This window comes from Aspergillus homomorphus (assembly GCF_003184865.1).
Source record: "Aspergillus homomorphus CBS 101889 unplaced genomic scaffold BO97scaffold_21, whole genome shotgun sequence".
Classification (NCBI taxonomy): domain Eukaryota; kingdom Fungi; phylum Ascomycota; class Eurotiomycetes; order Eurotiales; family Aspergillaceae; genus Aspergillus; species Aspergillus homomorphus.
Window position 1 is genome coordinate 333108 of NW_020291907.1, and position 24621 is coordinate 357728.

Below are 24621 nucleotides of genomic sequence, written 5' to 3' on the forward strand. Positions count from 1 at the left end.
AGCGACTGCTGCAAAGCGGACTGGGGCTGGGAGTTTAGGGGCAACGAGGAGCAGCTTATGCATCTACGGAGAAGGACTAGCAATCTTCTCAGGAGTATTTTGGATATGGGGATGGAGGAGATTCGGTATCCGCCCCCAGGCTATGGCTGTCTACTGCTACGTCCGCATGATCACGACGGCAGGGGCCATGGAACCAGACTTTCTATCATTGGGATATGGCTACAAGCCCACGCTAAGTCTGGATGCAACGTGATCTCGTCTCAGAACCCAGTAAAACAAAAGCACTTTTCTTGATGCAAGCAAAAACCTCGCCCCCTTTTCAAAAAAAAAAAATCTCATGAAGAAGTGAAAACGCAGGTAAGCCAAAGCGGGGGAAACGCCCCAGGAGAAGGAGGACCATTCAACTTGGAAGCAAGCTAGCCAGCCAGCCAGTCACAGGGGAGATCCTCCGAATCGAACCATGAGATGAGCGACGTAAGTGGAAGGAAGAGATGATTGCGAACATAACCAAGGAGCACCACTTGTCTTTCTTTTCCCTTTCTTTGTATTGAAACTCGACCATGGACACACGGCGCACACATGCACATAGACGCAAGCTAGCAAAAACTGACACGTTGGATGTCCTTTTGGGGTAATCATCATTATCGATCGGATCATACAATACAAAAGGAAAAACAAAGTAAAGTAGTAGCTGGAGGAGAATCCTTAGGTCATAAAGGAGAACCCCCACCAGACGGGAAAAGAGGTCAAGGTGTTCGTGAACCGGAAGTAAGATAGGAATTGAGTTTAGAAAGGTGGTGAGGGCGAGAGAGTTAAGGGAGGACAAAACGAGGTTGAAGATATCTAAGTAGCCCGCTTGGCGAACTCGACGCGCAGAATAAGGTGGCGGTAACCGACTGGAAAGGAAGGAAAGACGTTAGTTTTTCTTTTCTTTCTTTTTTTTTCTTCCTTTCTTTTCCTCTCTGGGAGAATTTGGGACGATGATGAGAAGGGAGGGGAGAAAAAGCTTACAGCCATCCATTTTCTCGCAGGCACGGGCAGCATCGCTGCGATCCGCGAAGCTGATGAAGGCGAAACCCTTGGCTCTCTGGGTCTCCCGGTCTCTGGCCAGGAAAACTCTGGTGACACGACCGAAGCGTTCGAACAGATCCCGCAACTCGCCTTCCTCTGCCAACTCGCTGACCTGTCGGACTTGTTAGTTTTCTTGTTTTTTGAGTTTGCGATATTAGGAATGACACCCTTTCTGAGAGGGTGAAGTTCTGCTGACGGGTTTGGGGGAGGAAAAGTTGAAGAGAAAGAGAGAGTGTGTTTGCGTGCGTATGCGTCATTATCGACCACGACCGCACCACCACTTTGCTCTCCCCAATGTCCCCGCAGCGGAAAGAAAGGAATATGGAAGGACTTACGTTCGTAACTCTCAGAGTCGCCAGATCGTCCTTCTCAAACTTGCCAGCCATTCTCTCGCCACCACCTGCAGCACCTTTCCGTAGATGAGGAGGCACGTAGCTGCCAGAGGTAGCACCCAGCCCACCAGCGGCGGGGGCATCCTCCGCGCCGCCCTCCAAGCCGCCAGCACCACCGGCGGGCTCGTCGACGGGCGCCATGGTGTCCTTGAAGGGACAGCGGGCAGTAAAGTGCTCGCCGCTGCAAATACGGCACTTGACCTTCTTGTCCTTGAGCTGGTCCTTCATGCTGCCCTTCTCGGGGTTCTTCTCCTCCTCCTGGGCCTGAATCTTCCAGTTGATGCTGGGGCGGAAGACGATGTTCTCACCGACCGAGGTGGTATCGAAGGAAGGACCGGGGGCGTGGCCCTTCTCCAGACCGAACTTGGCCCAGCTGCGGCGCTCGGCGACCTGGGGGTTGACATGTTCCCGGACGACGGTGGTCTTGATGCGGCGGGTGACCTTCACTTTCTTGCCTTCGTCGTTGAAGCGGTACGAGACCACAGTCTTGGTGCCATCTTTGTTCGTCGTGATCTGCTGTGCGGGGAGAGCGGAGGGGTCATCAAACTCCTCGTCGTCGGCCCAGTCGGCGCGGCTGCAAAGAAGGGAAAAAAATATTGTCAGATAAATGTAGTCGGAGAGAGATGCGGTTTCGTCGAGCGAAGAAAAGGGCTGAAGATACGGGGGTTGCTTACTTTCCTAGCTTAGACATTGTGTATGGTGTGTGTTGGTGCGTACGGCACTTGGTTTGCTAGTTTTCTGGATTTCTCAATGAAAGGCGAATGAATCCGTTGTGGATTTGTTCGCGGCGCGGCAATTTGCTTGTGGCGCATGGGGTGTGGCTGGCTGGCTTGCACTGGGTCACGTGATAGTTGCCGGTCTGGCGAGGGGTAGCAAACGAACCATAGATCAGAGGTGATTAGGTGTCTTTCTGTGGAGCGACTATTAGGACCTTTGCCATTCAGTAAATAAGCACATCACCCCCTGAACAAATGTTAGGACCAGCACAGGAAGACTTGACTGCTTCTTGATTCAGCTTTATAAACACATTTGCACACGCCGTTGCTACTTCCTAGACTATCAATCATACTACGTAGGTTGCTATATAGTAATGTCGACGATCAGGCTCATGGATTTACAAAAACGATACATGGTTAGAGGTGATACTGAACTACATCTTGGCTTAATGATAGTCTTTTTCTCATGAAGACCGCAAGGCTACTAACACTATCCTCATGGTCAAATCATCATAGATAGATTCGACTACCGAATGTTCTCTCAGCCCATCAGAGAAAATGCTGCAGTCGCAGGAGACAACTCGAAGGAAGCATTGCGTGTGGTGGACGGCATTCAAAGGGGCTCAGGGGCTGGTATCCATGGCAGAGTGCTTGTCAAGGAGGTCATCCTGAGTTGAAACGCTGGACGTCGTCGTAGGAAGCGATAAGGCCATACGCATTGCCAGCTCAATCGGCAGAGCATCGCATCTTTAATCCTTGACTTGTCGATGAGAACAATCTGCGAAAATCTCATCAGCGATGCAGCCTTTATTTACGTCTAACACCGTCAATATGACAAGCTATGATGGTTTTGATTCGGCAACACTGGCCGCGCACTGAAGGCTGGTTCGTGCTCATAGACACAAGAAGCCCTGGGCAGGATAACCTGACCTCAGTAGCAGAACAAATTCACTCGCAACCATGTTTTGGAGGTTGGAGGTTCAGTGATGGCCGCCAATGTTCTCCTGACTGCAAGCTTTAATGAGTTTGGCTCATTCCAGCATGATCTCTGGTACCAACGTAGGAGTTTGTCAACAATTTATACGCATCTTAATTCGATTGAAAAGCAAGGTTGGACTTTCTGCAACCAAGGCCATCCTAATCATGAGTAGATGTTCAAGAAAGGAAGTTTACAGCGACGAAGAAGGATATTTTCATGACAACTTCATTCACATTGACTTCCTGGCTCATCTGCACGTGGCCCATTGGAATCAACAATAATATCTATTTACAAAATGCCAGCTAGCATGATGGAAGCTGCCCGGTTCCCAAATGGAACACTCATAGACAAGCTGATTCCTCATAACAGACATAAAAAAAAAAGCTAACCTATCCCAAGAAAACCCGTTCCCAAATCGTTGTATAAAGAGAGTAAGAAAGTTGCACAAATTTACCGACCGAACTTTTTCAGCTCGATGGGCCTCAACACAGCATGTACAGCAAACGAAAACAAGAATCCCAATTCGAAACCGAGGTCGCCACCATGCGAATGTTTCGCGATGGGTCCAGTGAACCAAGACTCACTCATACCTGTGACCATGCCGACGACACCGAAGGCAAAGGAGATGCAAGCAGCGATACCATAAGGCAGCTTCTCGGGCTTGTCGTAATGCTCAATGCGGTATCCACTGAAGCCACGACGGGCAATGAAGTGATCGGCGATAGCGATACCTGAGTAAATGGCCAGCCAGTAGGCGATGAAATCCATCAGGTTCGTGAGAACCTCCTCGAAGTGAGAGTATCCAGGAATGGCGATGGCAACAGAAACGCACGAGGCCAAAAACACCCAGATAAAACGAGGCACTTTTTGGCTCTGGTGACTCAGGACCTGTAGGGTGAGGGATACGGAGTAGATGTTGGGGCAGTTGTTGGCGATGATGGAAAGAGAGAGGATGACCAGACAAAACTTGCCGAACCCGCCAAGAGGTTCGACAACAGCCCAGAGGATGCCTCCGTTTCCGGACTTAAGGTAACCAGCCATGTATTTGTTGTCTCCACCATTGACCATAGCAGCAGTACCGATGGCGATACCCAGGAACTGAGTGAACAGGAGAGGAGGGATCAAACCAGCCCAGGCAGCCAGGAAGATCTTGCGGCGGCTGCGGTCAGAGGGCTGATAAACGGTGTAATCAGCAGCATAACTGGTCCAACCGGTGGCGAATCCATAGATAGTTGAACCATAAGACAAGACAGCACCGATCTCAGCACCACCAGATTTCATGGGGATGTTCCAGAAATCGCCCGAGTGGGCGAACATGCCGAAAACAATCATGAAGACGATAAAGGTGGGAATCCAGCTGTAGTACTCGTACAAGTGAACGATCTTGTATCCGGCGAAGGTGACGAAAAGTGTGCAGACGCCGATGATCAGGATGCCCGCGAAACCAGGGACATCATGGTTGACTGCATTGAGCAACTGAGCGCCAACAATCGAGTTGGCCGCCGACCAGCCCAGGCAGGACAGAACATTCAAAAGTGCGACTGCAAGGCGATTGGGTTAGGATTGGTTGATTCGAGGTCGAGACGAGGGTATCTTACTGAATCTTGTCGGCCAGTAACCGAACCAGAATCTGGACAGAACCATCTGACGGAGACCGAAGGCAGGACCAAAGCAGGAGAACCAGCAAACAGTCAAGATACCCATCAGGTTGAAAAAGAGGCAGACGAGAATGGAGTCGACAAAGCCGAGCCCGAAGCTTTCAGGTCCCAAGACACCGAGGGCGAAAGAACTAACCACCATGTTGGCTGCCAGCCACTGCGAGGGGTCAGTTTGGGAGGCGGTCTTGTGATAACCGGCGGAGAGCCAGCAAGACAAAAGCATAATGCAGTAAACTAGGTACACACCATGCTGCTGATGTTGAAGTATGAGGTATCCGTCCGTTCGTTTTCGGGGACACGCTCAACACCTCGTTGTTCGATGTTGAACTTTCCAGCCAGCCGCTGAAGCTTTGCGTAGAGCGAGTTGCCGTACATGAAGCTCTCCCCAGGGACAGCGCCATCGCTGCTGTCATCCATAGGCGCCTTGGCCACCTGGGGGGCCTTTTCAAGGTCCGGATCGATTCCACCAGACATGATGTTTACGCGTATATCTCAACGGCGTTTGACGTGGTTGGATTGAGTGTAATGAGTACTGAAGACTCGAATTGTGGGGTTTGGGTTGATACGAGAGCTTGAAAAGCTCAAGTATTGAGTATAAACTCAAGGGGGGAGGGGGAGGGACGAGAGAGGACGAAAAGACGACCACATCTTTCTTTCTTCTTTCTTTCTTTCTTTTTGGAAAGGTGGGATCAGAGCGTCTAATAAGTGATTTTTCCTGGGAGGCACGGCGAATGATTTCTTACCCACACAGTGAAGAGTGGACAGTGGACACACACACAACACACGCCAGTCCGAGACGAGCGAAAGGCCCACTGGATCCAGATCGATGTAATGATCGCTTCCGGGTCGGAAAACCGCCGCGACCGCGTAACTGTAACAGAAAAAGATTGCCCGTGGATTCGGGTTCGGTGTCGCGTGTTGCAGGTATGGAAACGGCCCTCGGGTTTTCGAGAAAGGGCAAGTTGAACTTCGGTGCCCCACGGGTCTAAACTGCGGCTTAGTCGAGCCCTAGTGCGCACAAGCTTATGTCCTATCCCAATCATGCCAGGTAAATCCCAGCCACCATCGCTCTCATTGGCAGCCAGGGTGTTTGGTAGCTGAGTTAAGCACCACCTGAGTCGCAGAAATTAACAGCCCTCGTGGCGGGATTGGCCCGCAAAACTCTGCTACAGAGTGGGGTCAGTGGCAAGCGGTTCCACCCCTGATAAGACCTCGTCTGTTGATAGGCAATGAGGCACAGTATCTGGGCTCTAACCCTGAGCGATTTGATAATGATAACAGTCCGTCATGTATTGCCCTTAGTTGTTTGTACTCAGTCAATACAGGTACTGTCAGGCCTAGAGAACTGGAGAGAGAGAAACAAGGCGCTCAGCGGATTGCCGATAGTTCTCCCGTCACCCCCATCGGTCCTTATCTGTCACCCTCTATATCATCCTTCCCTATATCTCTACCTTCCCCAGACGGAGCGAGTATCTGCTTCATGCTGGTATCGTGTCTCTTTAGTAGTCGGCCATCGCCGATGGATCTTCAACTGTTCTCCTGGGTCGTCTGTTTTGCCACGCACACTCAGCTTTATCGGTCTGACTGTACTCTGCGATGAAATACGCTGGTCCAGCGCATGGCTTGTGCTAACAACACTAGACACGTCCGTCATCAGGCTATGACCGCGGCTCCATGCGTTCACGACAGGGGTCTGGGCAGTGGGCAAACCCCTCATCGATTGCATCCGCCATCTCCAGGTTCCCCGTTCCAGTGCATGGCCATGACGGCATCATCCTATTTCTTCTTCCCCAGACTCTGCGAGTACCTCACGCCGTCGGCAACCTACGTGACTACGACCTCTATATCTGACTGCAGCGGTGATCGCCGTCAGTGATCGTTATCGGAGAGAGAAGCTTCAGACAAGCACAAAATCAAGAGATACCTCCGACTTGGCGCATTCATCCTGGCATGACGCCGCTTGATTGGAAGGAGACCTTTCATCTTGCAGTTAGCCACGCCTCTGATGATTGGACGTCTGCAGCAAGCGATAAGAGCTACTGCGACTTCACCCGTCCAGGAATATCTGAGGGGCAACCGTTGCCTCATACCAATGCTTAGCGCAAGGTTATTAGATTGCTGCCAGCTCAGCTTCAAGATGGCGACTAATTGATCGCATTGTCCTTTCTCGTCACGTCGAGACAACTCACTCTGGACACCCATCCAGGCGATGATTATTTGACATCAGCCGAAATGAGCAATATCATGGAGATCTTGATTGAACCTCGGAAGCAATTCTATCTTAATATCAACTAGATTGTGAATCCCGTTATCGACAGCTAGGAAGTAACGGATATGCTCTCGGAAACCGCGAAATCGCAATTTCCGTTCCCTGCTCAGCGCTGTCTAGCGTCAGGAAACCTTGTCGCTACTCGTATGCCAGCCTGAATCGTTCCAACCTTCCGTGCTACGGCTTCATGTCTTGTTCGCCTTACCGTCTTCGCCATGCTCTGTAAGTCTGTCAACCTGTCATCAACCATGCGATTCAGGTACCGCATTTTACCCGTACCGTCGAGCAACAGGATGTGGATCTCCATGAAGTTCGCGCTCCACCAGGTTCCGGTACAAGAAACCCCACTCCACTGCCTCCGTCCTCCCGTAATTTTCCTAGCCTTTTGCCTCCGAGTGTCCAGATGCGACCAGCGTAATGATGACTCGAGATTCGAAACCGTCGGATTCTGTCACTTTCCGTCCTCTGGGATGCCTAGCAATTCTGATGCTCCCCATCATCATCAATTCGCCTCCATCGGTCTAATTATGGAGAAACCGCCTAGGGCCACCGTCATGAGTCGCGTCGATCATTTTATCCGCCCAAGCTGTGTAATTGCGCATTGGACATGAAGATGCAATGCATCGATACAACCGTCACTCACCGCATGTCTCGCGACTGGTCACTGTTCCCATCTCAATATTCAACTTAGAACCCATCCCATTGCATTTATCTTTGTATCTACTCATGCCTGACCTCTTCCGCGACAACACATGCATTTACGACCAAGTATACGATGGGAACGCCTTGCGGCAATTATCCCATCCGTATATCCATCGAATCCATCATAGATCAAACAGCCAAGCCCGCCCAAGAAGACCGAAACTCGGGTAGCGGCGCCTCGTTTTATCATTGGTGCAAGCTTACTGTCGGAGCTGCCAGTCTCGAAAGAGCAAGACTTTGAGAAAATTGGAATGCCAGCCCGGACATGCCGTACTAGAAGGCTACTAATGCAATCCACCCGGACACCAGGCACCAGAATAGAATACATAGACTACGTTGTTGGTGCATCTCATAATTGAAACCTCATAGCGATTTATTTCTCCAGCCGGTCACAAACCAAGCTGCTGTCAACGTTTGTCTTATAAGTGACTTGTTCTTCGATTAAAAACCCCCTCCCAGCCATTCACTACCCAGCTAGTCCAAGGGAAAAAAAGACAAGGAAAAGAAAACATCGGGACCCGTAGGGAGACCCATCAAAGTTCCCCCGTTGAGCCTTGAAGCCTTGGAGGTCATTTTTTTCTTCTCTCTCATTTTTTTTTCCCTCGGGAAAGTTGGACCGCAATTCGCGGGCGCCCGTGGCAGGCGCTAGGTTACCTTCTTTTCGGCTCGGGTTACCGAGCAGAGTTGGAGATGGAAAGCTACGGTTAGCCTAGGCTCAATCAATTGTGTGTATGGCATTCAGCCCGTCCTATCAATTCTGATTGAATTGAATCAATATTCACTCCCTCGAATAATGATTCTGGTCGCTACCGCTATCATCGAAGGTGTGGGAACGAGTTTTTCCGCTCGCTTTAGTCAGCGGGTATTTTGCCGAGCGGATGATGAACTAGAACAGAACCACCACTGGGATAGATAGATCTTGCCTTCTTGTGCATGGCAGTCGGCGATAGATTATGACTGGGATGCACCTTAGATTCGGAGTAGATATGATTGGGCTGACTCGGTGGTTGGTGGAAGATTTTTTGAACGCCGTCTACTATCGCCGAGTTGACGGAAAGTAGTTCGGTCCTCTTTTCGATGAAGGATTTTTCGGCACTGTGAGTAGATTACTACACGAAGAGACTTTATTGAGTGCAAGAGCAATAGATGTCTTGAGAAACAACTTGCTGTGTGAATTTTATGTTGTCTCTTTCTCATTCATTTCCTTTGCAAAGCGAATGTGTCAATATGGTGTAGGCTCAGTAGCTGAATTGAATTATCCACATGGTATTGTATCTCTATAGCACCAGCTCTTAAGTTTCTCGGCGCGAATATTATCCCTTAAGTTCATAGCATCGAACTGCTAGAAGCATCCGATTCAAGAAATCCTGCCCAACTTGAAGATGACCTAGATCTCGGACCGGCGGTGCCCCGATCCCATCCCGCGATTCATACATTGTTCTATACTATATATATAAATAACTTCATCCCAGCCCTGTGCCCCTAAAATCCGCCTTAATTACCCTTTGAATGTCTCCACCATCACAGAATCAACTTCATACAAATTGAAATCGTGCCTTCTAACAGTCGTATGTAACAATACATGAAACTCACCAATTTTATCCTGTATTTCCGCCAGCCCCGATATCGTTCGTTCCTGAAGTCATACCATATCCAGCCTAGCTCGGATTCCTCCAATAGTCCGAACCTCTAATACGAGATCCAGATGATCCAATAAGCTATTTATCCTTAATGAGTCAATTGTCTCCGACAACTCCTCCCCTAAAAATCTTAGCTCTAAAGCTTAACACAGAGATTTAGCTATGTCGTACGTAGACCAGCGGAATCTACCCGAGGCGTTGCCCGCTTCCCACGAGCTTAGTGCGGTAGTTACACTGCCGATATGAGAAGTATCAAGCAGTGCCGTCATGCTCTCCATCAACCCCCTTTTACACAATGCTCAGATCTGCTTGTTGCTAGTAGACAATATCTGCGATACAACACCAGATCGAATTCAGGGATCCATCCCCCATAGGTCGGGGTGAGTGGACATTTATTCTTCTTCTGTCAGATTCGCGAAGGCGTCTTCGGGCTTCTCCTTCTTGAAGAGGCTCTGTTGTCGACCGCATCAGTAGCGATGGATGGGTGCTCTCTCCCTTCTACAGCCAGACCCTTGATATCGGCTGGTCCCTTGAATTGTTTCCGTGCAGTCGTGAACCAGGTGGCTATGCTAAGGAACGCGATGATACCGACGGCTGCGCTGGTGTAGTTCATGGACTCCGAGGTTACGGGGTCCTCAGAGGGGAAACTGAACGTGATGAATGCGAAGAAGAGGAATAGGAAGCCGATTCGTGGAGCGCGAGGGAGGTTGATTCGGAAATGGCGTACGGGCCTGTGGTGCCGGAGGCGATGTGGTGGCCGAACGCGTGGCCTAGGAGTCCGGAGAGCAGGACGAGGGCGTACGAGACATCTGTTTCGGTAAAGAAAGCAGGTCAGTTCCCTAACATTGGATGAAGAGGAGGAGGAGAGGATGAAGTTCGAAAATGGCATGCATAACTTACAGAATCCCGTGGTCGCTATGGAGACTATTGTGTTGAAACCAGTGAACGTACCAAAGTAGATGGAATTGAACGCCATCTGAATCACAACCGCTACTAGATTGGGATTGATGGGGATCATCCTCCGTTGAGCGACTGTGGCGAGGAGACCAGAAAACGGCAGCCCGCGGTCTCGAGCGAATGCGAATAGCGCGCGTGAGCCCTCGGCGACCAGACTCACACTGGCTACCATCATGATGGTCGTCATCATGCTTGCCATGAAGCAGGTGCCGATCTTGCTGTTTGTTGCACCATAGAGGATCTGGATTATAGGCACTCCTGTCGGGGGAATCGGCAGTCATCTTGATGTCACCCAATGCAGAGGCAGAGCGTAAGTAGAAAGATGAACTCCGTCACAGCGCCCATTCCGATAGACATGATCATGGCCAGAGGGGCGTTCCGTGAAGGATGCATAATTTCTTCATTCATATGGCTTGGAGTATCGTAGCAGCACATGCCGAAGAAACTCTGCAGTATGCCGACCATCGTTGCCATTGCGGAACTGAAGCCAGTCATGTTCTGGAGATCCTGAAATACGAATGCTGCGTCTTGTTTGTCGTTTCTTGTTGCTAGCAGCACGATGATGATAATGAGGAAGGAGGCGACGTTCCACAGCAAGATGGCCCGGGACGGGCGATTGAGCAGATGCGGCATCCAGATGTTGACCGCAAAAGCCCAGATGGCGACTGCATAGGTGACAAGCACCGTATGCCACCGCTGTATGACAAGCCCAGGATATACCAATTTCCCTGGCCGAGGATAAAGTTGGCTGTTCGCGGAGCCCATGGCAAGGATACCTATTGAATCTTTTTGCATTTCGGAAGAAGAGCTCGCCCACTCCCGCGACTTACCCGTAATCATCAACCACCCAGTAATGTACGACATGAGTCGAGCGATCCAAGATGGTGCCAGCATGAAGACTCAGGAGTATTGGCCTCCTGCCACAGGCCATCGCGAACACCACTCTGCCATGGCTAGGGCAACCGCAAAGGTGGATACGCATACTCCTACCCAGCCAAAGAGCATCACTGCTGGTCCGCCCGCGGTCACGCCGATGATAAAGACTCCACTGAGTGCGCTACAGCTTATATCATTCTAGTCAGCTGACTGGTCTGCTGGACGGCAGGGGAAAGGTTCACGACCAGGTGACGATACTGAAGCTGAAGCCCACCATAACTAGGAGACTGAAGGTTCGTTCGAACTCTGACACAATAACATATTTAGCAATTCCTGACTCGCTAGATTACTGGAAGGTTCATTCGTACCCTGTTGGTAGCCTAGGTGCTCAAGAGTGAGCTCTTCCTCGGTTCCAGAATTAGGCGTCTGCTTGGGTGCTTCAACCATGGCGTCGGCGAGCATGATGCGTGCAGATGCATGAACCGTTGTCTGGCACATTGCTGGTCACCCTTTACTATATATTGAGGGATGTTAATCAGCTTATCACGCCTAGTGGATTGTACCATTCGCCCAGCTGCTTATCAGCAGACTGGCATGCATCTATTTCATCATCATTGGCAGGACGCGCATCCCTGGGCAATAGCGGCAAACCGATCATCGATAAAGGAGTCCTGCAGAATCGGAAAGTCCGTCCTATGCTTGGAATCATTAGTTCCATAGTCGGATTGTCCGCAGCAAGGGTTAGCTCGTCGCGTTATGATAGTTGAAGTGACTCACTCACTTCCAGGTTGCACATGCGGGGTTTCCAATCATACAAGGCAAAAGAAAACCTCCATCCTCTGACCTTCATTGACAGATTTTTCAGACCCTTACATTCACAATGCAATGACAAGCGCGGGAATTCTGCAATGCTTGCAATCCTTCCACTCCTTGCCGTCACGGCTTATTGTTAGCATTTGTGCCATCATCAGCAGATGTATCTATCGCATCTACCTCCACCCTCTAGCATCCATCCCAAGGCCAAAGCTCGCAGCTTGCACATCTCTATGGCTAGCGTGTCACACCTACATTGGAGACGAATGTACCGTGATCTCCGAGCTGCACCGCAAACACGGGCCCTTGCTAAGAGTCGCACCCAACGACGTGGACATCGCCGACAAAGACGCTGTCGAACCCATCTACATCTCACGCGGAGGCTTCCTCAAGACCGCAGCGTACTCCAAGTTCGACATCGATAAGCACACGACAATCTTCTCCACAGCCTCCATCCGAGACTCGCAGAAAGTGCTAGGCCAAGTCTTTGGTGACTTCATCGACAGACTGAAGACCGAAGCCCAGACAGGCGACCCGTCAACGTGCTCAACCTCACGCGCGCCATGGCCATCGACGCCGTGAGCGCGTATCTCTTCCACCAGCGCTACGGCGCGCTCACCGAGCAGACGACCTCGATCTCGGCGTCGCCCTTCGTAGACTCATACGTCGGCGTGGGTGCCTTCTTAAACCTCAAGCCGGGGCTGGTGGGCGACCTCTGCATGGCGGTCGTCGACCGAGTGATGGCGATGACGCATGCGCACGTAGAGGTGTCCCATAGCCTGATAGATCAGTACACAAACAGCTGGTCTGCACCGCATGCCGAAAAGCGGCAGTTACCAGAGCCGGCTGTTGGAGAAGATTGGCTCCGTCGAACAGGCGCAGATCGAGGTCAAGGATGTCTGCTACGGGGATGACCACCGCGACTATCCTGTGGTATCTTGCGAAGCAACCCGAGACGTGAGTCCGCGATCCATGAATATTCCTGAGAGTTCAGTGAACATTCCCAATCTCACAGTTGTTCTCATGAAAACAGGTACGCCCGTCTTCGCAAAGCAGTCCAGAAGAGTATCGTCAACGGCGAAGACCCGATGAATTGTGCATATCTCCGAGGCGTGGTCCGGGAGGGTCTTCGTCATGGGCCAACCCCGTTCGCTTGCCTCAAACCGTTCCCACTGGCGGGTGGGAGTTCAAGGGCCACTATCTCCCAGCCGGCACCGGCATAGGTGTCGCAGCGTTCCAGCTACACCAGGATAGCAGTGTCTTCCCGGAGCCAAGGCGGTTCCTTCCTGAGCGATGGGAGAACGCAGATGAGGCAATGCTGACCAGCTTCTTCGCATTTGGCAAAGGAACGAGGGCGTGTATCGCGCAGGCGTTGGCGATGGTTGAAGTCACCATGGCTATCTCCAAAGTGGCCGAGGCAGATCTACTGCCGGGCGCCACGGTTGTCCAGGACCGGACTGAGATCAAGGAGTGGTTCAATTCCAAGGTGAAGGGGGAGGAGATTTCGATTCAGTTTGCGCGAAATTGAGACCCTCGCTGGTAAATTCATCGAGGATATGAACCCGGAATTCTAGAATTCATCCTTGAAAAGTCGATATCCTTGCCATCCTGGCAATTGGCCATCTTCAAAAAATAGCCCCGTGCCGCGTCCGCCTGTGCAGGGCATTGTATCGTTCTGGGCCACCTGCTGGTTGTCTTTTTGTCTGGTCCGGTTGGCTCCGGTAAAGATCCGCAAGAGTTAGAGAAGCACGATGATGTAATTCTCTTGACATGGGACTAAGCGATGAGCAGGACACGGAATACAAGTTGCTGTGCTGTGGATGAGCAACGTGAAAGATGAGAGCGGCATCATGGCCCTGTCATAGACCGAATTGGGGGTAGAAAGTCTCGTAGGGCGATGAATCTGGAATCATGCATGGCTAGTGCTGGAATGTGTCGGCGGGTTTCCAATGTGCTCGTCCGAAACTGTAAACTCAATCGACCGGCTATATTCTCAATCAACCCCATCGTTGCTTGGATTTCCGTGGTTGATGGGTATTTCACATCAGGCCTAACTCTTGACGTGGCACAAGGAATGTCACCTGGGCGGTTTTGTGAACAATTCGATCCTGATGTGTAGAACCCAGTACTTTAGCTTATCAGGAGTTCGTCTGCAATAAGTAAATGAATAGAATTAATGCTCAATCCTGGCTTGACTCGACCTAGTGCGACCGTTTGTTCACTCACAGAAGATGGAAGATTAGCCGTCACAACGAGCTTAAATTAACGTACTAAGAATAATCATTAAGGAACGTTATGAAGGTTATATCTAGAGCCAAGCTTCAAACAAATTGTAAAAACCTATGTGTCGAAACCAACGGCCGCAATATGTATGACTAGATTTGTGTTGAACGATAGCAGAGCAAGATGACACATGTCGGGGCTTTCAAGCATATACAGGAGAGGTATCAGGCAGAATCAAAAATATTTACAGCTTGGCGAGCATCTTGTGGCCATTTTGCAACAGAGCAGCAGCGTCCGTCACAAGCTCGTCAACAATGGCCTTGGCGGATTTCTTCTCGTTGACGACGGCAGCAACCTTACCCATCAGGTAAGGGCGCGCGTTCTCAAGGACAGAGTCATCAACGTCGTCGGGGAGATTATCCATATCGTGCTCGACGGGAATAATGCCTTTTGAGGTCAGCTGCTTGATCTCATCCCGGCGGTTCTCCTCCCAGTTCTGGATGTACTCGTTATTACGAACGCGGAGCGGGCGACCCTACGGATCGTTAGTTCAAGTCACCCCAGCCATGTACCGACAGACTGAACATACCGTGAAGATAATGGTGCGGACGTTGTCCTCAAAGCCAGCCGTGCGAACAGCCTCCTGGTGAGCAACAGAGGCACCGGCCTCTTCGGACAGGATGAATCGGGTACCAATCCAGACTCCGGAAGCACCCAGCATAAGAGCGGCGGCGACCGAGTTGCCGTTGTACAGACCGCCTGCAGCGACCACCTGCACGGGCTTGCCGGTCAAGGGGCTCTTCCTGCCCTGGCACAGCTTGGCCACGGTGGGGATGAGAATGGTGGTAGGAACGTTGCCGGTGTGGCCCCCTCCTTCACCACCCTGAGCGCAAATGATATCTGCGCCGGCATCCAAAGCCTTCTGCACATGCTTGGGGTGGCCGATCATGTTCATGTACAGGATGCCAGCGCCGTGCAGCTTCTCGACGACATGCTTGGGTGGCACACCAACCGCCGAAACGAAGAGCTTTGCGCCACTCTCGATGATGATATCGATCAGCTCGTTGAGCTTGCCCTTGGTGTAGTCGTAGCTGATGAAAGAGGTCAGCGATTGAAATCCCCAGTACAGGGTCATACGATCATACGATCGGCCAATCACATGCGGACGACTCACTTTGTCTTCCGGGCACTACCGCCAACCTGGGGAAGCAACAAGTCCACACCAAAGGGTGCGTTCTGGTCCTTCAAGAAGCTCTTGAGTTCGGCAATCTGTTCGCGAAGCATTTCGGGGGTGTAGCCAATGCCACCGAGGACTCCCAAGCCACCAGCGTTGGTGACGGCTGCGGCCAGCTTGGGCCCAGCGGCCACGTTCATTCCTGCCAGCAGGATGGGGTGGTTGATCTTCAGGAGATCGGTGAGGGTAGTACGGATTTGCTCTGCAAGTGGTAAGTTTGTTGGTTAGCGAGGATGGCTTTAGACATCGGAAGAATGCGAGGAGTATTACGACGGTCACACATGTGAAAGTGGTAACCTTTGGGGCAGGGAGCTTACGAGGAGAGGCCATGTTTGAGGTCTGAAGGAAGGAGCTGCAAAGTGGGTATCAATAGATCAGATAAGACAGAGGTTGAACAGAAGAGAAGACGCTGAGGAGGAGTATTTAAAAGAAAGCTTCATCGATGGAAGGCATAAAGAAACGACCAAAAGACGACCGGGGGACGTGGGGAGAACCGAGGAGGAGAATCGCCGTCATGGGTTGTGCCTCGGTCCAGAGCACGAGACGCTATTCCGGACTCGTCACCCTTTATTGACCCACCACTCAACCTATCTAGGGTGATTGCATACAACGAACCTCACGTCAGCATAACAACCCGTGTATTGCTCTTCAGTAAAGCACTAGATATGGTCAATTTACTGGGGTAAGCAATTGATTGAATATTCAGAGGGATTTGTGATCGTGCGCTGGCACGTGGTCAGCTGAAGAGAGAGAGATAGAGACAAAATGCGGGGGAAGCGGGATTGCAGAGGCGCCTCAGGCACTACAACCCGGACTTGGGAAAGTCTCAAGAGTCAACCTGATCAGCTGACTGCAGCGCGCCAAAGTCTCGCTGGCGCTTGGGGCGCATGACGTATTCCGATCTCCCCCTCCAACGCCTTTCGCATTCGCCCCTGCTTATCACCGTTGCTTTTCCGAACTGGGAGGATGGCATATCGGTCTTCTTCCATCTGGCACCGCAATGCTGCGAGCCTGAATACGGCTCATTGGACTCCTTGTTCGTCGTGCCTACCCCGAGGAGGCTCGGGTTTTGCGCCCCAATCATCTGGAAGGTCTTGTGGAAGTGCTTATAGATTGAGTCAAAGCTCCACGAAGAGGCAGGTCTATTTGCCAGTCAATGTGTCCGTGTAATTAGATCTAACATAAACACCCCTCATAGAAATTTGTCTACAGCTGGTACGGAGTTATCAGACCCACCCTAGCAGTCCAATGGCCTGTTGTTGCTTGTTTCTAGAACATCTTAGCGTCTAGCGAACAGCTTTTTTTTTTCTACATCGCAAACCTGTAGCCCTAGCTGACCCCTAATTAGGATATGTACAATCCGCCCTGGTGAAACGATCTCTACCTGCATCAAGACTGAGCAGAGTCGGCCATGAAGCTTTAGCATCGATTCCTTTTATTCGACGGGTTTCGACTGGCCGACAGGCTTTGTTCAACGCCAGCATGGACGCCCACCAGCCCCCTCTCCACCGCGCATTTATTGCCTTTGGAAGCAATGTGGGAGACCGCATTGAGATGATCGAGGCCGCCTGTCGTGAGATGGAGCGAGCGAGCATTAGAGTCAAAAGGACAAGCTCGCTGTTCGAGACGGCTCCTATGTATGTTCTCGATCAGGATCCGTTCATCAATGGAGTGTGCGAGGTCAGTCCATACGCCTCCTATCTCAAAACAACCCTTCTGAAACAGCCGCTAAACATCCATCTACAGGTAGAAACCAGCCTGAGCCCCATGGATCTCCTCGATACTTTACAGTCTATCGAGCTCGGCCTGGGCCGCAAGAAGCTCATCGACAAGGGGCCCCGATCCATCGACCTGGACATCCTCCTCTACGACCAACAGATCTTCTCCCATGAACGCCTGAGCATCCCTCATCAACTGATGCTGGAGCGCGACTTTGTCCTGCGCCCATTGAGCCAGTAGGTCCACCTTAATGAGCGTGTCAACAGCAGGCTAAACCTCAACGCCAGACTCATCCCGCACGAACGGCCGCCCTTCCCAGGGCACAACACCACCTACCTATCGCACCTGAAATCGCTGGCACCGCCGCACCCGCTGCCCATCTCGACGACGCCAATATCCGCGACCTTCCCAGCTCTGCACTCGACCTCGCCCACGCGCCGCACGCACATCATGGCGATCCTCAACCTGACGCCGGACTCCTTCTCGGACGGCGGGAAGCACTCACCGCAGGACCTAGACGCACTGAGCACGACGGTGCGATCCATGATCGCCGCCGGCGCGACGATCATCGACATCGGCGGCGAGAGCACGCGGCCGGGCTCGCAGCCCGTGGGCGAAGCGGAGGAGCTGCGGCGCGTGATCCCGGCGATCCGACACATCCGGACGGCGATCCCGGAAGCGCGGACCGTGGCGCTGAGCATCGACACGTACCGGGCGCGCGTGGCCGAGGCCGCGGTGGCGGCGGGCGCGGACATCATCAACGACGTGTCGGCGGGGCTGCTGGACCCCGAGATGCTGCCGACGGCCGCGCGCACCGGCGCCGCCATCATCCTGATGCACATGCGCGGCACCCCGGCCACCATGACGGGGCTGACCGAGTACCCCAACGGCGTAATTGAGGACGTCGGCCGCGAGCTGCGCGCCCGCGTCGCCGCCGCCGAGGCCGCCGGCGTGCGCCGCTGGCGCATCATCCTCGACCCCGGCCTCGGCTTCGCCAAGAACGAGCCCCACGATTTGGCCATCCTGCGTGACCTGCAGAAGCTGCGCACCGGTGTCGAGGGCCTCGAGTATTTCCCCTGGCTCATGGGGCCGAGTCGGAAGCGCTTCGTCGGCCGCTTGACCGGTGTCACGAAGGCGAGTGAGCGCACCTGGGGCACCGCCGCGACGGTCACGGCTAGTGTGGCCGGAGGCGCGGACATTGTGCGCGTGCATGATGTGAAGGAGATGTGGCAGGTCGGGCGAGTAGCGGATGCGATTTATAGGGGTGCCATATAAAAGATTGGATTTTCTGGGAAGGGTTGGGGAACGAGAGGAGAACTGAGTTGAGAAGTTTGGTCGATACTCTATACCACACCGTGGTTGTTGGCTATATCTAGACGGAGGTTACGTATAGCGAGCGGCATGCACGGGGAAGGCGTGAAGTCAAATGCCATGTGTCCACATTGCAAAGTTTCTAATACTTGTGAGGTGACTACTTATATGCAACGAATATACAAGAATCCAAAGGAAGCTCGAAGTTTTGCGAAGAACATTGCTGACGGTAATTTTGAATAATGGAGACAAAAAGGCAACAATAAGTGGAGGTGGTCTGGGCCGGCCTACACCGCATCAACTGATGGAGAGTTTAGCAGTCTTCAAGGCACTGCACGGCCGGATGAGTCGACCGGGCAGCCGTCTGTCTAGGAATGTACGAATCAGGGGAATAGAGAGATCATGAGGATGAAACGCCACATTGAAAGGAGATCGAAGAAGAAAGTTGGCTAACAAAGGGTCAAGATGAATGCAAGAAACAGGGAATTGGATGCGTTTAGTATGAGGGCACGCTTAGCTGTTCAGATAGCTGCGAATAGCACCTGTATCACCGTTAATAACATGTTCCACCAATAATGGTGTAGAGATAAGACTTACCCTGTAGCTTGACGGCACCATCTCCAACCAGCTGCGTCAGATTCTCAAGGTCATCACCTGCGGTAATACCGAACCGACGTACGAAATCTTTTGCTGCGTTCTCGATATCTCCGTAGGTGTCGCTCTCGGCGGGAAGATCATCTTCGGGACGGCCGAAGTAGGAGTTACTAGAGATAGCAGTAGCGCCATCGAATTGACGAAGACGCTCTTTGGCCTCGTTCTGCGCGCTGGGATCGAAACGATCCCGTCCGAAAAACTCGTCAGACGAGATACCTTTGTGAGATCCGAACCTAGACTTTGCCTGCTTCAACTCTTCGTCTGTGGTTTCATTAGTATTCGTTACTGCTACTGCGACAAGGCAGATCGACATACCATCAGCAGCAGATCTGGAAGCAACGGCACCAAAACCTAGCTTCTTCGGAGCAGCAGGCTTCGGTGCGCCAGCAGTCTGTCCGAACCCAAGTCTCCCAATGCCCATTCCCAGGCGCTCGACATCACCTGAGCTGCGTTCCTGAGATGACCGCGAAGGGTTGATAGGAGTAGGCGAGGCAATTGGCGCCGCGGCGGTGGTAGCCTTAGCTTTCGCCTCGGCCTCGGCCTGTTCAGCTTCGGGATCATAACCAAGCTTCTCGATACGCTCAGCCTCTTCCTTGGCCTTTCTCTCCGCCTCGTCAAAATCGATCATGTCTGCGCCGCTAACGATCTTCTTGGCCCCAAGCTTGGGGGCCTTTTTGGCGCCCAACACACTACCCTTCTTGGCAGTCGAGGTCGAAGAAGTCTTGCGAACAGTAGCACTAGCCCGGATGGCCGCTGGGGCAGGAGAGGCAGCAGCGCTGTCTTTGTCGGAAGCCGAGAGTGGGGACTTGGAACGCGAGCCGTTGGCACCGGGATTCAGGAAGGGCGACGCGGTGCGACTGACAACGGGAGGCGTACCCGTACGGGAAGGGGGGTTGCTTGGCCGCTTGATGGATGGCTTGTCCCAGGAGGAGAAGAAATCATCGTCGCCATCACCGGCCGGGGTGCTGGAGCCATTGGACGAGGTACCGATGGGGATGTCCGTAATCACCACCTCTTCGGGGTATCTGATGGGATCAGGTGTGATTAGACTCTATACCATAGCAGAGATCATGCGTGGAATTTGCATGCGAGAGACTCACTGTTGCGCATCCTGAGCAGCCCGTCTCTTCAACTCTTCCTTGTACTTAACAGCGGCATTGCACGTATACTTGACCTTTGCGTCCTTGCTGGCCAGAGCGGCAGATCCTCCATGCGATTGGAAATACTTGGTGGCAGACTCGTTTCCACCGACTTTCATCATCCGGAGCTGCTCCCACTGCCATTCTGTGCGCAGGTCGTTAGCATTGGGACGTTTTGGTTTGTCAGGAGTTGCGTACGGTCAAGGTTCGTAGAGCGAACAAAGGAGATATGAACACCCAGGTTACGGTGGTTAGCCGAGCAGTCAAGACACAGATAGATACCGAAGGGCACCGAGGACCAGGTCGGGTTCTTGGAGCCACAATCGAAACATATCTGTACGAATTTTAATCAGCACTGAGACCGGTTGCTAAGCGGGGAGGGGCATTGCGCACCTTGTTTGCGGGCTTGAGCTTCAGTTTCTCAAAGATCTTTTGGGACTCCGCCTTAGAGGCAGACATGATGGCTGATATGGAGTAGGAAGAGAAGACCCGGACGAAGAGACCAAAGCCGAGTTAATGGCGAAGACGGAGCGTGAAAGGGAGGAGGGGGAAGAGAGTGATCGGTCGCGGATGAGGGAGAACGAGAGGATCCAAAAAGCAGCCCAGGAGGAGCGAACGTGGTCGGATTGGGACTGAATACCACCCCGGTATTTTTCACTTTAGCTGGTGGCACTTCTGCAACACATTGCTTGTAGTGGCAAACCCAAGGGATATACAAGCAGTACGGAGTACATGGGCTCTGAAGACCTGGCTGACACAATACGAGCCAATTAGACTTGAAAAAACCTAGATCATTTATCAGAGTATGTCAACATCAGTTCAAGATACTCGTCGTCTCCTACTATACCGACTACCGACTACCGCCCTCCGCCCTCCTCCTCAGTTCTTGAAAGTGTATTGCAAAAACAGGGTCTTTGTATGCAACAACGGCGGCTGAAACAAGGCCCAAGGCCGCACGTGACCCACTCCCATTCCGCTCCCCACACGCTTTTGGCCTGTCCGTCCGCCGACTGGATCCATGGCTTCGTTTCTTCCCGCCGGGAAGAAGATTCGCAAAGACCTCCGAACTTGTTCCTGCCTGCCCATGTTCACCGTTGTTCGATAACAATCGCACCACCCCTTCGTTCCATGAGGCCTTTACTGGTACTCAGACCAGCCCACCACAATGCTTTCCTACCTCCAACCTAACAACGCTGCCCTCCTCCGGGCCACCGCCGCCGCTCATCTCCTGCGTCCAGCGCTTCCCCGCACGACCGCCCTCGCGCGCTACTATGCGACCTCAGGCTCCGGATCCAACCCGGCCCCCAGACGGAGAAATGTGACCGTCTTGTCTGATGACGGCCGGTACGAATGGGGAGAGTTGAGCGGACGGGAGAAGGTTGCGCGGGCGACGCAGCAGTCGGTCAACTTCCTCGTCGTTGTCGCCGGTGCCGTGTTGACGGTAAGTTTGAAGTCGATTGCAAATTGATGGCAATTTGTGACTTTGGCCGAAACTAACGGGCCTACCAGGGTGGAGTGTTCTACCTTCTCTATACCGAGGTCTTTTCTCCGAACAGCAAGACCTGGCAATTCGAAAAGGCGGTTGAGCGCATCAAGGATGACCCGCGGTGTACGGATCTTCTCGGTGACCGCAGGGAAATCAAAGCATATGGGGATAACACCTGGAGCAGATGGGCTCGGAACCGACCGATCGCGTAGGGCATACTTTATACTTCCGAGTGGGCGATGGTGAATGCTGACTGCGTTTCTAGGACGTCCGTCTTCCAGGATCGAATGGGCCGGGAACATTTGAAGATGAACTTCCATGTAAGTTACTCTGCTTCATCGATGGTAGGCATTGTGCAAGATGATTGACTGTTTGGTACAGGTCGAGGGCCCGCTCAACACCGGTATTGTGTTCGTGCACATGATGAAGCCATTGGATCAGTATGAATGGGAATACCAGCTTCTTGCCCTGGAAGTCAAAGGTGAGCTCGAATCTACGAACAGTCTAAAGAATGCATTGACTAATTCTTCTAGGTCATCCCCGAGTCGTTCTAGAGCAAGCTCGCGAAAAGCCTGGAGTTGGGAAAGCGCTTAAGATTTTCGGTATTCAATGGCGATAAGCTGGCGAGAATTCGATACATCTCGGGAAGTACTCATGAAGTGAGTCGTCTGCGGCTCTGTCTCTGATCTTCAACCCTTTCATGAGTCGCTCTCGGCCCTACAGTGCTTGACTTGCTGGAGATCAACGAAGAATCTCCAGAACACCTCGAGCTCACCCTGCTGAGTCGACTGGAATGGTGTACCGGCGACCGCTCTTTTCTGGATTCGCATCTCTTATATGGCCAGACTTGGTTGCATATTTGGCACTATCATGACTGTAAAATATACAAATATACCCCGCTGATTTAGGAAGGAAGAAAGGCTAGTTATACTTACCGTCGCCTTTCAACCACAGCATATTTAGCCTTACCAACCGCCATGCTCATCGCTATTGGCACCTCTACCTAACTCTGGTTGGCATCCTATCACAGATGAATAAGAATTAAGACGTATTCCTCATTTCGTTTAAGTAAACTATATACAAAATCTTTCATAAAACATCAGCCCCTTCAATTATACTATCCGGGGACCCTCGAGAATGGTCTTGGCCTCTTCCGAGCGCCACCAACTCTTGCCCTCCTCGCCGGGGAACGCAAACGCATCCATACTCTCGGGCTTCATCTCAACACTATATCCGGGCTCGAGGGGAGTGACATAGTATCCATCTTTCACACTGGAGGGGTGCACGAAGTGCTCGTGCAAGTGATCCACATACTCCAGGACACTCTTCTTTCCACTGACCACGACGTAGTCAATGGTGCTCAGGTGCTGAGTGTACTCGGGCAGACCGACACCACCGGAGTGGGGGACGATGGGGACGCCGAACTTGCGGGCCAGCAGCAAGATGGCCAGGACCTCGTTGACACCACCGACACGGCAGGCATCGGCCTGGAGGACGGTCAGCGCTCCCGCCTGCAGGAGCTGCTTGAAGACAACGCGATTCTGGCACATCTCGCCCGTGGCCACGCCGATGGGGCCGTGGGGAGTGTTCTCAAGGGCCTTCTTGATGGCGGCGTGGCCGAGGATGTCATCGGGGGAGGTAGGCTCTTCAATGAACCAGGGCTTAAACTCGGCGAGCTGCTGCATCCACTCGATGGCCTCAGGGACGGACCAGACCTAGTGTTGATTTATCCCAGTTAGTTGTCATCCTTCGTTGATCCACGGTAGTAGGATGATTGGATGCATACCTGGTTGGCATCCACCATCAGGATATTGCCCTTGTCGTAACCGATCGCCTCACGGGCAATCGCCAACCGCCTGCGGTCCTCCTCGACATTTGCGCCAACCTTCAGCTTGAAGTGCTTGTAGCCCTGGGCCACACTGTCCTTCAACAGCGCCTTGAGCTTGTCCTCAGAGTAACCCAACCAACCGGCACTGGTCGTGTAGGCCGGCACGGCCTGGCTCTGTTCGGCTTCCTTGATACGCTCCTGCTTGCCGCCCTCGACCTCCTTGAGGAGAGCAATGGCTTCCTCCGGGGTAATCGCATCGGTGATGTAGCGGAAGTCAATGCAGCGGACGAATTCCTCGGGAGTCATGTCCGCGACGATACGCCAGACGGGCTTCTGCAGGGTCTTGGCCCACAGATCCCAGAGAGCATTGACCACGGCGCCCAGAGCCAGGTGGATGACACCCTTCTCGGGACCGATCCAGCGCAGCTGGCTGTCGGACACCAGGTACCGCCAGGTCTTACCCCAGTCGGCGGTGAGTTCATCAAGGTTTTTGCCGACTACGAGAGGGGCGAGAAGGGAGATGGCAGCAGCGACAATCTCATTACCACGGCCAATGGTGAAGGTCTATTTCAGTTAGTCTTGGATTGTTTGGTCTAGGAGGCGGCTAGGTAGAGATTGGCTTACCATGCCATGTCCAGCGTATTCGGAATCAGTGTAGATGATACAGTATGCGGCAGAGTAATCACCAGCAGCGTTCATAGCATCGGAGCCGGTCTTGTCGAGGGAGGTCTGTGATGATCGCATTGCCAATTAGCATTGTTGCGGGGGTAGTAAACAGAGGGGTAAACATGTCCAATGGTGTACCATACCGGAAACCTCACGTCCCGCGTGGTGAAACTAGTGATCTTGACCATCTTGTCTGATTGCGCCGGGGTCAATTGGAATACTCCAGGTCTGTGAATTGCAGAAGAAAGTGTCGAGGGGTCCTGGGCGATTATATAGCGGGGGAGGGGA

General features: G+C 52.5%; 9 protein-coding genes across 9 annotated transcripts; 3 read left to right on the forward strand and 6 right to left on the reverse strand.

Annotated features, from left to right (window-relative positions):
* Window positions 1-750: 750 nt before the first annotated feature.
* On the reverse strand, window positions 751-2233 carry tif35 (translation initiation factor eIF3 core subunit g). Its single transcript, XM_025701146.1, has 4 exons — window positions 2138-2233; window positions 1407-2037; window positions 1012-1183; window positions 751-896 (listed from the first exon to the last, which is right to left on the reverse strand). Exons 1-4 carry the CDS (start codon window positions 2152-2154, stop codon window positions 844-846), a joined length of 873 nt encoding a protein of 290 aa, XP_025550839.1. The 5' UTR covers window positions 2155-2233; the 3' UTR covers window positions 751-843.
* Window positions 2234-3424: 1191 nt separating this feature from the next.
* BO97DRAFT_406055 (cytosine permease) lies at window positions 3425-5484 on the reverse strand. Its single transcript, XM_025695331.1, has 3 exons — window positions 5063-5484; window positions 4757-4973; window positions 3425-4699 (listed from the first exon to the last, which is right to left on the reverse strand). The coding sequence occupies exons 1-3, from the start codon at window positions 5288-5290 to the stop codon at window positions 3609-3611; spliced, it is 1536 nt and encodes a 511-aa protein (XP_025550840.1). The 5' UTR covers window positions 5291-5484; the 3' UTR covers window positions 3425-3608.
* A 4335-nt stretch (window positions 5485-9819) lies between these two features.
* On the reverse strand, window positions 9820-11707 carry BO97DRAFT_435078 (uncharacterized protein; the record flags this gene model as incomplete). The annotated part of the gene is made up of 9 exons (XM_025697712.1): window positions 9820-9879; window positions 9930-10074; window positions 10155-10236; window positions 10328-10602; window positions 10677-11160; window positions 11215-11283; window positions 11323-11447; window positions 11506-11566; window positions 11629-11707. The coding sequence occupies 9 exons, from the start codon at window positions 11705-11707 to the stop codon at window positions 9820-9822; spliced, it is 1380 nt and encodes a 459-aa protein (XP_025550841.1).
* A 428-nt stretch (window positions 11708-12135) lies between these two features.
* BO97DRAFT_453818 (cytochrome P450) lies at window positions 12136-14024 on the forward strand. Its single transcript, XM_025699081.1, has 5 exons — window positions 12136-12544; window positions 12580-12878; window positions 12968-13030; window positions 13107-13168; window positions 13198-14024. The coding sequence occupies exons 1-5, from the start codon at window positions 12146-12148 to the stop codon at window positions 13599-13601; spliced, it is 1227 nt and encodes a 408-aa protein (XP_025550842.1). The 5' UTR covers window positions 12136-12145; the 3' UTR covers window positions 13602-14024.
* Window positions 14025-14346: 322 nt separating this feature from the next.
* BO97DRAFT_391764 (NAD(P)H-dependent flavin oxidoreductase) lies at window positions 14347-16008 on the reverse strand. Its single transcript, XM_025693836.1, has 4 exons — window positions 15848-16008; window positions 15471-15732; window positions 14886-15387; window positions 14347-14831 (listed from the first exon to the last, which is right to left on the reverse strand). The coding sequence occupies exons 1-4, from the start codon at window positions 15858-15860 to the stop codon at window positions 14541-14543; spliced, it is 1068 nt and encodes a 355-aa protein (XP_025550843.1). The 5' UTR covers window positions 15861-16008; the 3' UTR covers window positions 14347-14540.
* A 1004-nt stretch (window positions 16009-17012) lies between these two features.
* BO97DRAFT_414947 (folic acid synthesis protein) lies at window positions 17013-18524 on the forward strand (the record flags this gene model as incomplete). The annotated part of the gene is made up of 3 exons (XM_025696362.1): window positions 17013-17210; window positions 17277-17485; window positions 17537-18524. 3 exons carry the CDS (start codon window positions 17013-17015, stop codon window positions 18522-18524), a joined length of 1395 nt encoding a protein of 464 aa, XP_025550844.1.
* A 161-nt stretch (window positions 18525-18685) lies between these two features.
* Window positions 18686-20917, reverse strand: BO97DRAFT_406059 (ADP-ribosylation factor GTPase-activating protein). Its single transcript, XM_025695332.1, has 6 exons — window positions 20747-20917; window positions 20552-20687; window positions 20315-20498; window positions 19530-20239; window positions 19158-19475; window positions 18686-19102 (listed from the first exon to the last, which is right to left on the reverse strand). The coding sequence occupies exons 1-6, from the start codon at window positions 20810-20812 to the stop codon at window positions 19074-19076; spliced, it is 1443 nt and encodes a 480-aa protein (XP_025550845.1). The 5' UTR covers window positions 20813-20917; the 3' UTR covers window positions 18686-19073.
* Window positions 20918-21393: 476 nt separating this feature from the next.
* On the forward strand, window positions 21394-22885 carry tim21. The gene is made up of 5 exons (XM_025693837.1): window positions 21394-21794; window positions 21863-22047; window positions 22105-22159; window positions 22221-22320; window positions 22373-22885. The coding sequence occupies exons 1-5, from the start codon at window positions 21519-21521 to the stop codon at window positions 22456-22458; spliced, it is 702 nt and encodes a 233-aa protein (XP_025550846.1). The 5' UTR covers window positions 21394-21518; the 3' UTR covers window positions 22459-22885.
* Window positions 22886-22951: 66 nt separating this feature from the next.
* Window positions 22952-24551, reverse strand: BO97DRAFT_370179 (mandelate racemase/muconate lactonizing enzyme family protein; the record flags this gene model as incomplete). The annotated part of the gene is made up of 4 exons (XM_025692764.1): window positions 24477-24551; window positions 24292-24396; window positions 23626-24231; window positions 22952-23554 (listed from the first exon to the last, which is right to left on the reverse strand). Exons 1-4 carry the CDS (start codon window positions 24519-24521, stop codon window positions 22952-22954), a joined length of 1359 nt encoding a protein of 452 aa, XP_025550847.1. The 5' UTR covers window positions 24522-24551.
* Between the last annotated feature and the right edge of the window lie 70 nt (window positions 24552-24621).

Bases quoted from the DNA above. Each gene is read 5' to 3' on its own strand.
- BO97DRAFT_453818 (XM_025699081.1), top strand. From the start codon at position 12,146: ATGACAAGCGCGGGAATTCTGCAATGCTTGCAATCCTTCCACTCCTTG. The intron at 12,879-12,967 runs GTCTGCACCGCA...ATCGAGGTCAAG, and splicing joins GATCAGTACACAAACAGCTG to GATGTCTGCTACGGGGATGA. The intron at 13,031-13,106 runs GTGAGTCCGCGA...TCATGAAAACAG, and splicing joins CTTGCGAAGCAACCCGAGAC to GTACGCCCGTCTTCGCAAAG.
- BO97DRAFT_406055 (XM_025695331.1), bottom strand. From the start codon at position 5,290: ATGTCTGGTGGAATCGATCCGGACCTTGAAAAGGCCCCCCAGGTGGCC. The intron at 4,974-5,062 runs GTGTGTACCTAG...GACCCCTCGCAG, and splicing joins ACTTCAACATCAGCAGCATG to TGGCTGGCAGCCAACATGGT. The intron at 4,700-4,756 runs GTAAGATACCCT...ATCGCCTTGCAG, and splicing joins TTACTGGCCGACAAGATTCA to TCGCACTTTTGAATGTTCTG.
- tim21 (XM_025693837.1), top strand. From the start codon at position 21,519: ATGCTTTCCTACCTCCAACCTAACAACGCTGCCCTCCTCCGGGCCACC. The intron at 21,795-21,862 runs GTAAGTTTGAAG...CGGGCCTACCAG, and splicing joins TCGCCGGTGCCGTGTTGACG to GGTGGAGTGTTCTACCTTCT. The intron at 22,160-22,220 runs GTAAGTTACTCT...TGTTTGGTACAG, and splicing joins ATTTGAAGATGAACTTCCAT to GTCGAGGGCCCGCTCAACAC.
- tif35 (XM_025701146.1), bottom strand. The intron at 1,184-1,406 runs GTAAGTCCTTCC...CAAGTCCGACAG, and splicing joins CGACTCTGAGAGTTACGAAC to GTCAGCGAGTTGGCAGAGGA. The intron at 897-1,011 runs GTAAGCTTTTTC...CTTCCTTTCCAG, and splicing joins CTGCGAGAAAATGGATGGCT to TCGGTTACCGCCACCTTATT.
- BO97DRAFT_406059 (XM_025695332.1), bottom strand. From the start codon at position 20,812: ATGTCTGCCTCTAAGGCGGAGTCCCAAAAGATCTTTGAGAAACTGAAG. The intron at 20,240-20,314 runs GTGAGTCTCTCG...TGATCCCATCAG, and splicing joins GCTGCTCAGGATGCGCAACA to ATACCCCGAAGAGGTGGTGA. The intron at 19,103-19,157 runs GTAAGTCTTATC...ACGGTGATACAG, and splicing joins TGGTGCCGTCAAGCTACAGG to GTGCTATTCGCAGCTATCTG.
- BO97DRAFT_391764 (XM_025693836.1), bottom strand. The intron at 15,388-15,470 runs GTGAGTCGTCCG...CTCTTTCATCAG, and splicing joins GGTAGTGCCCGGAAGACAAA to CTACGACTACACCAAGGGCA. The intron at 14,832-14,885 runs GTATGTTCAGTC...AACGATCCGTAG, and splicing joins TCCGCACCATTATCTTCACG to GGTCGCCCGCTCCGCGTTCG.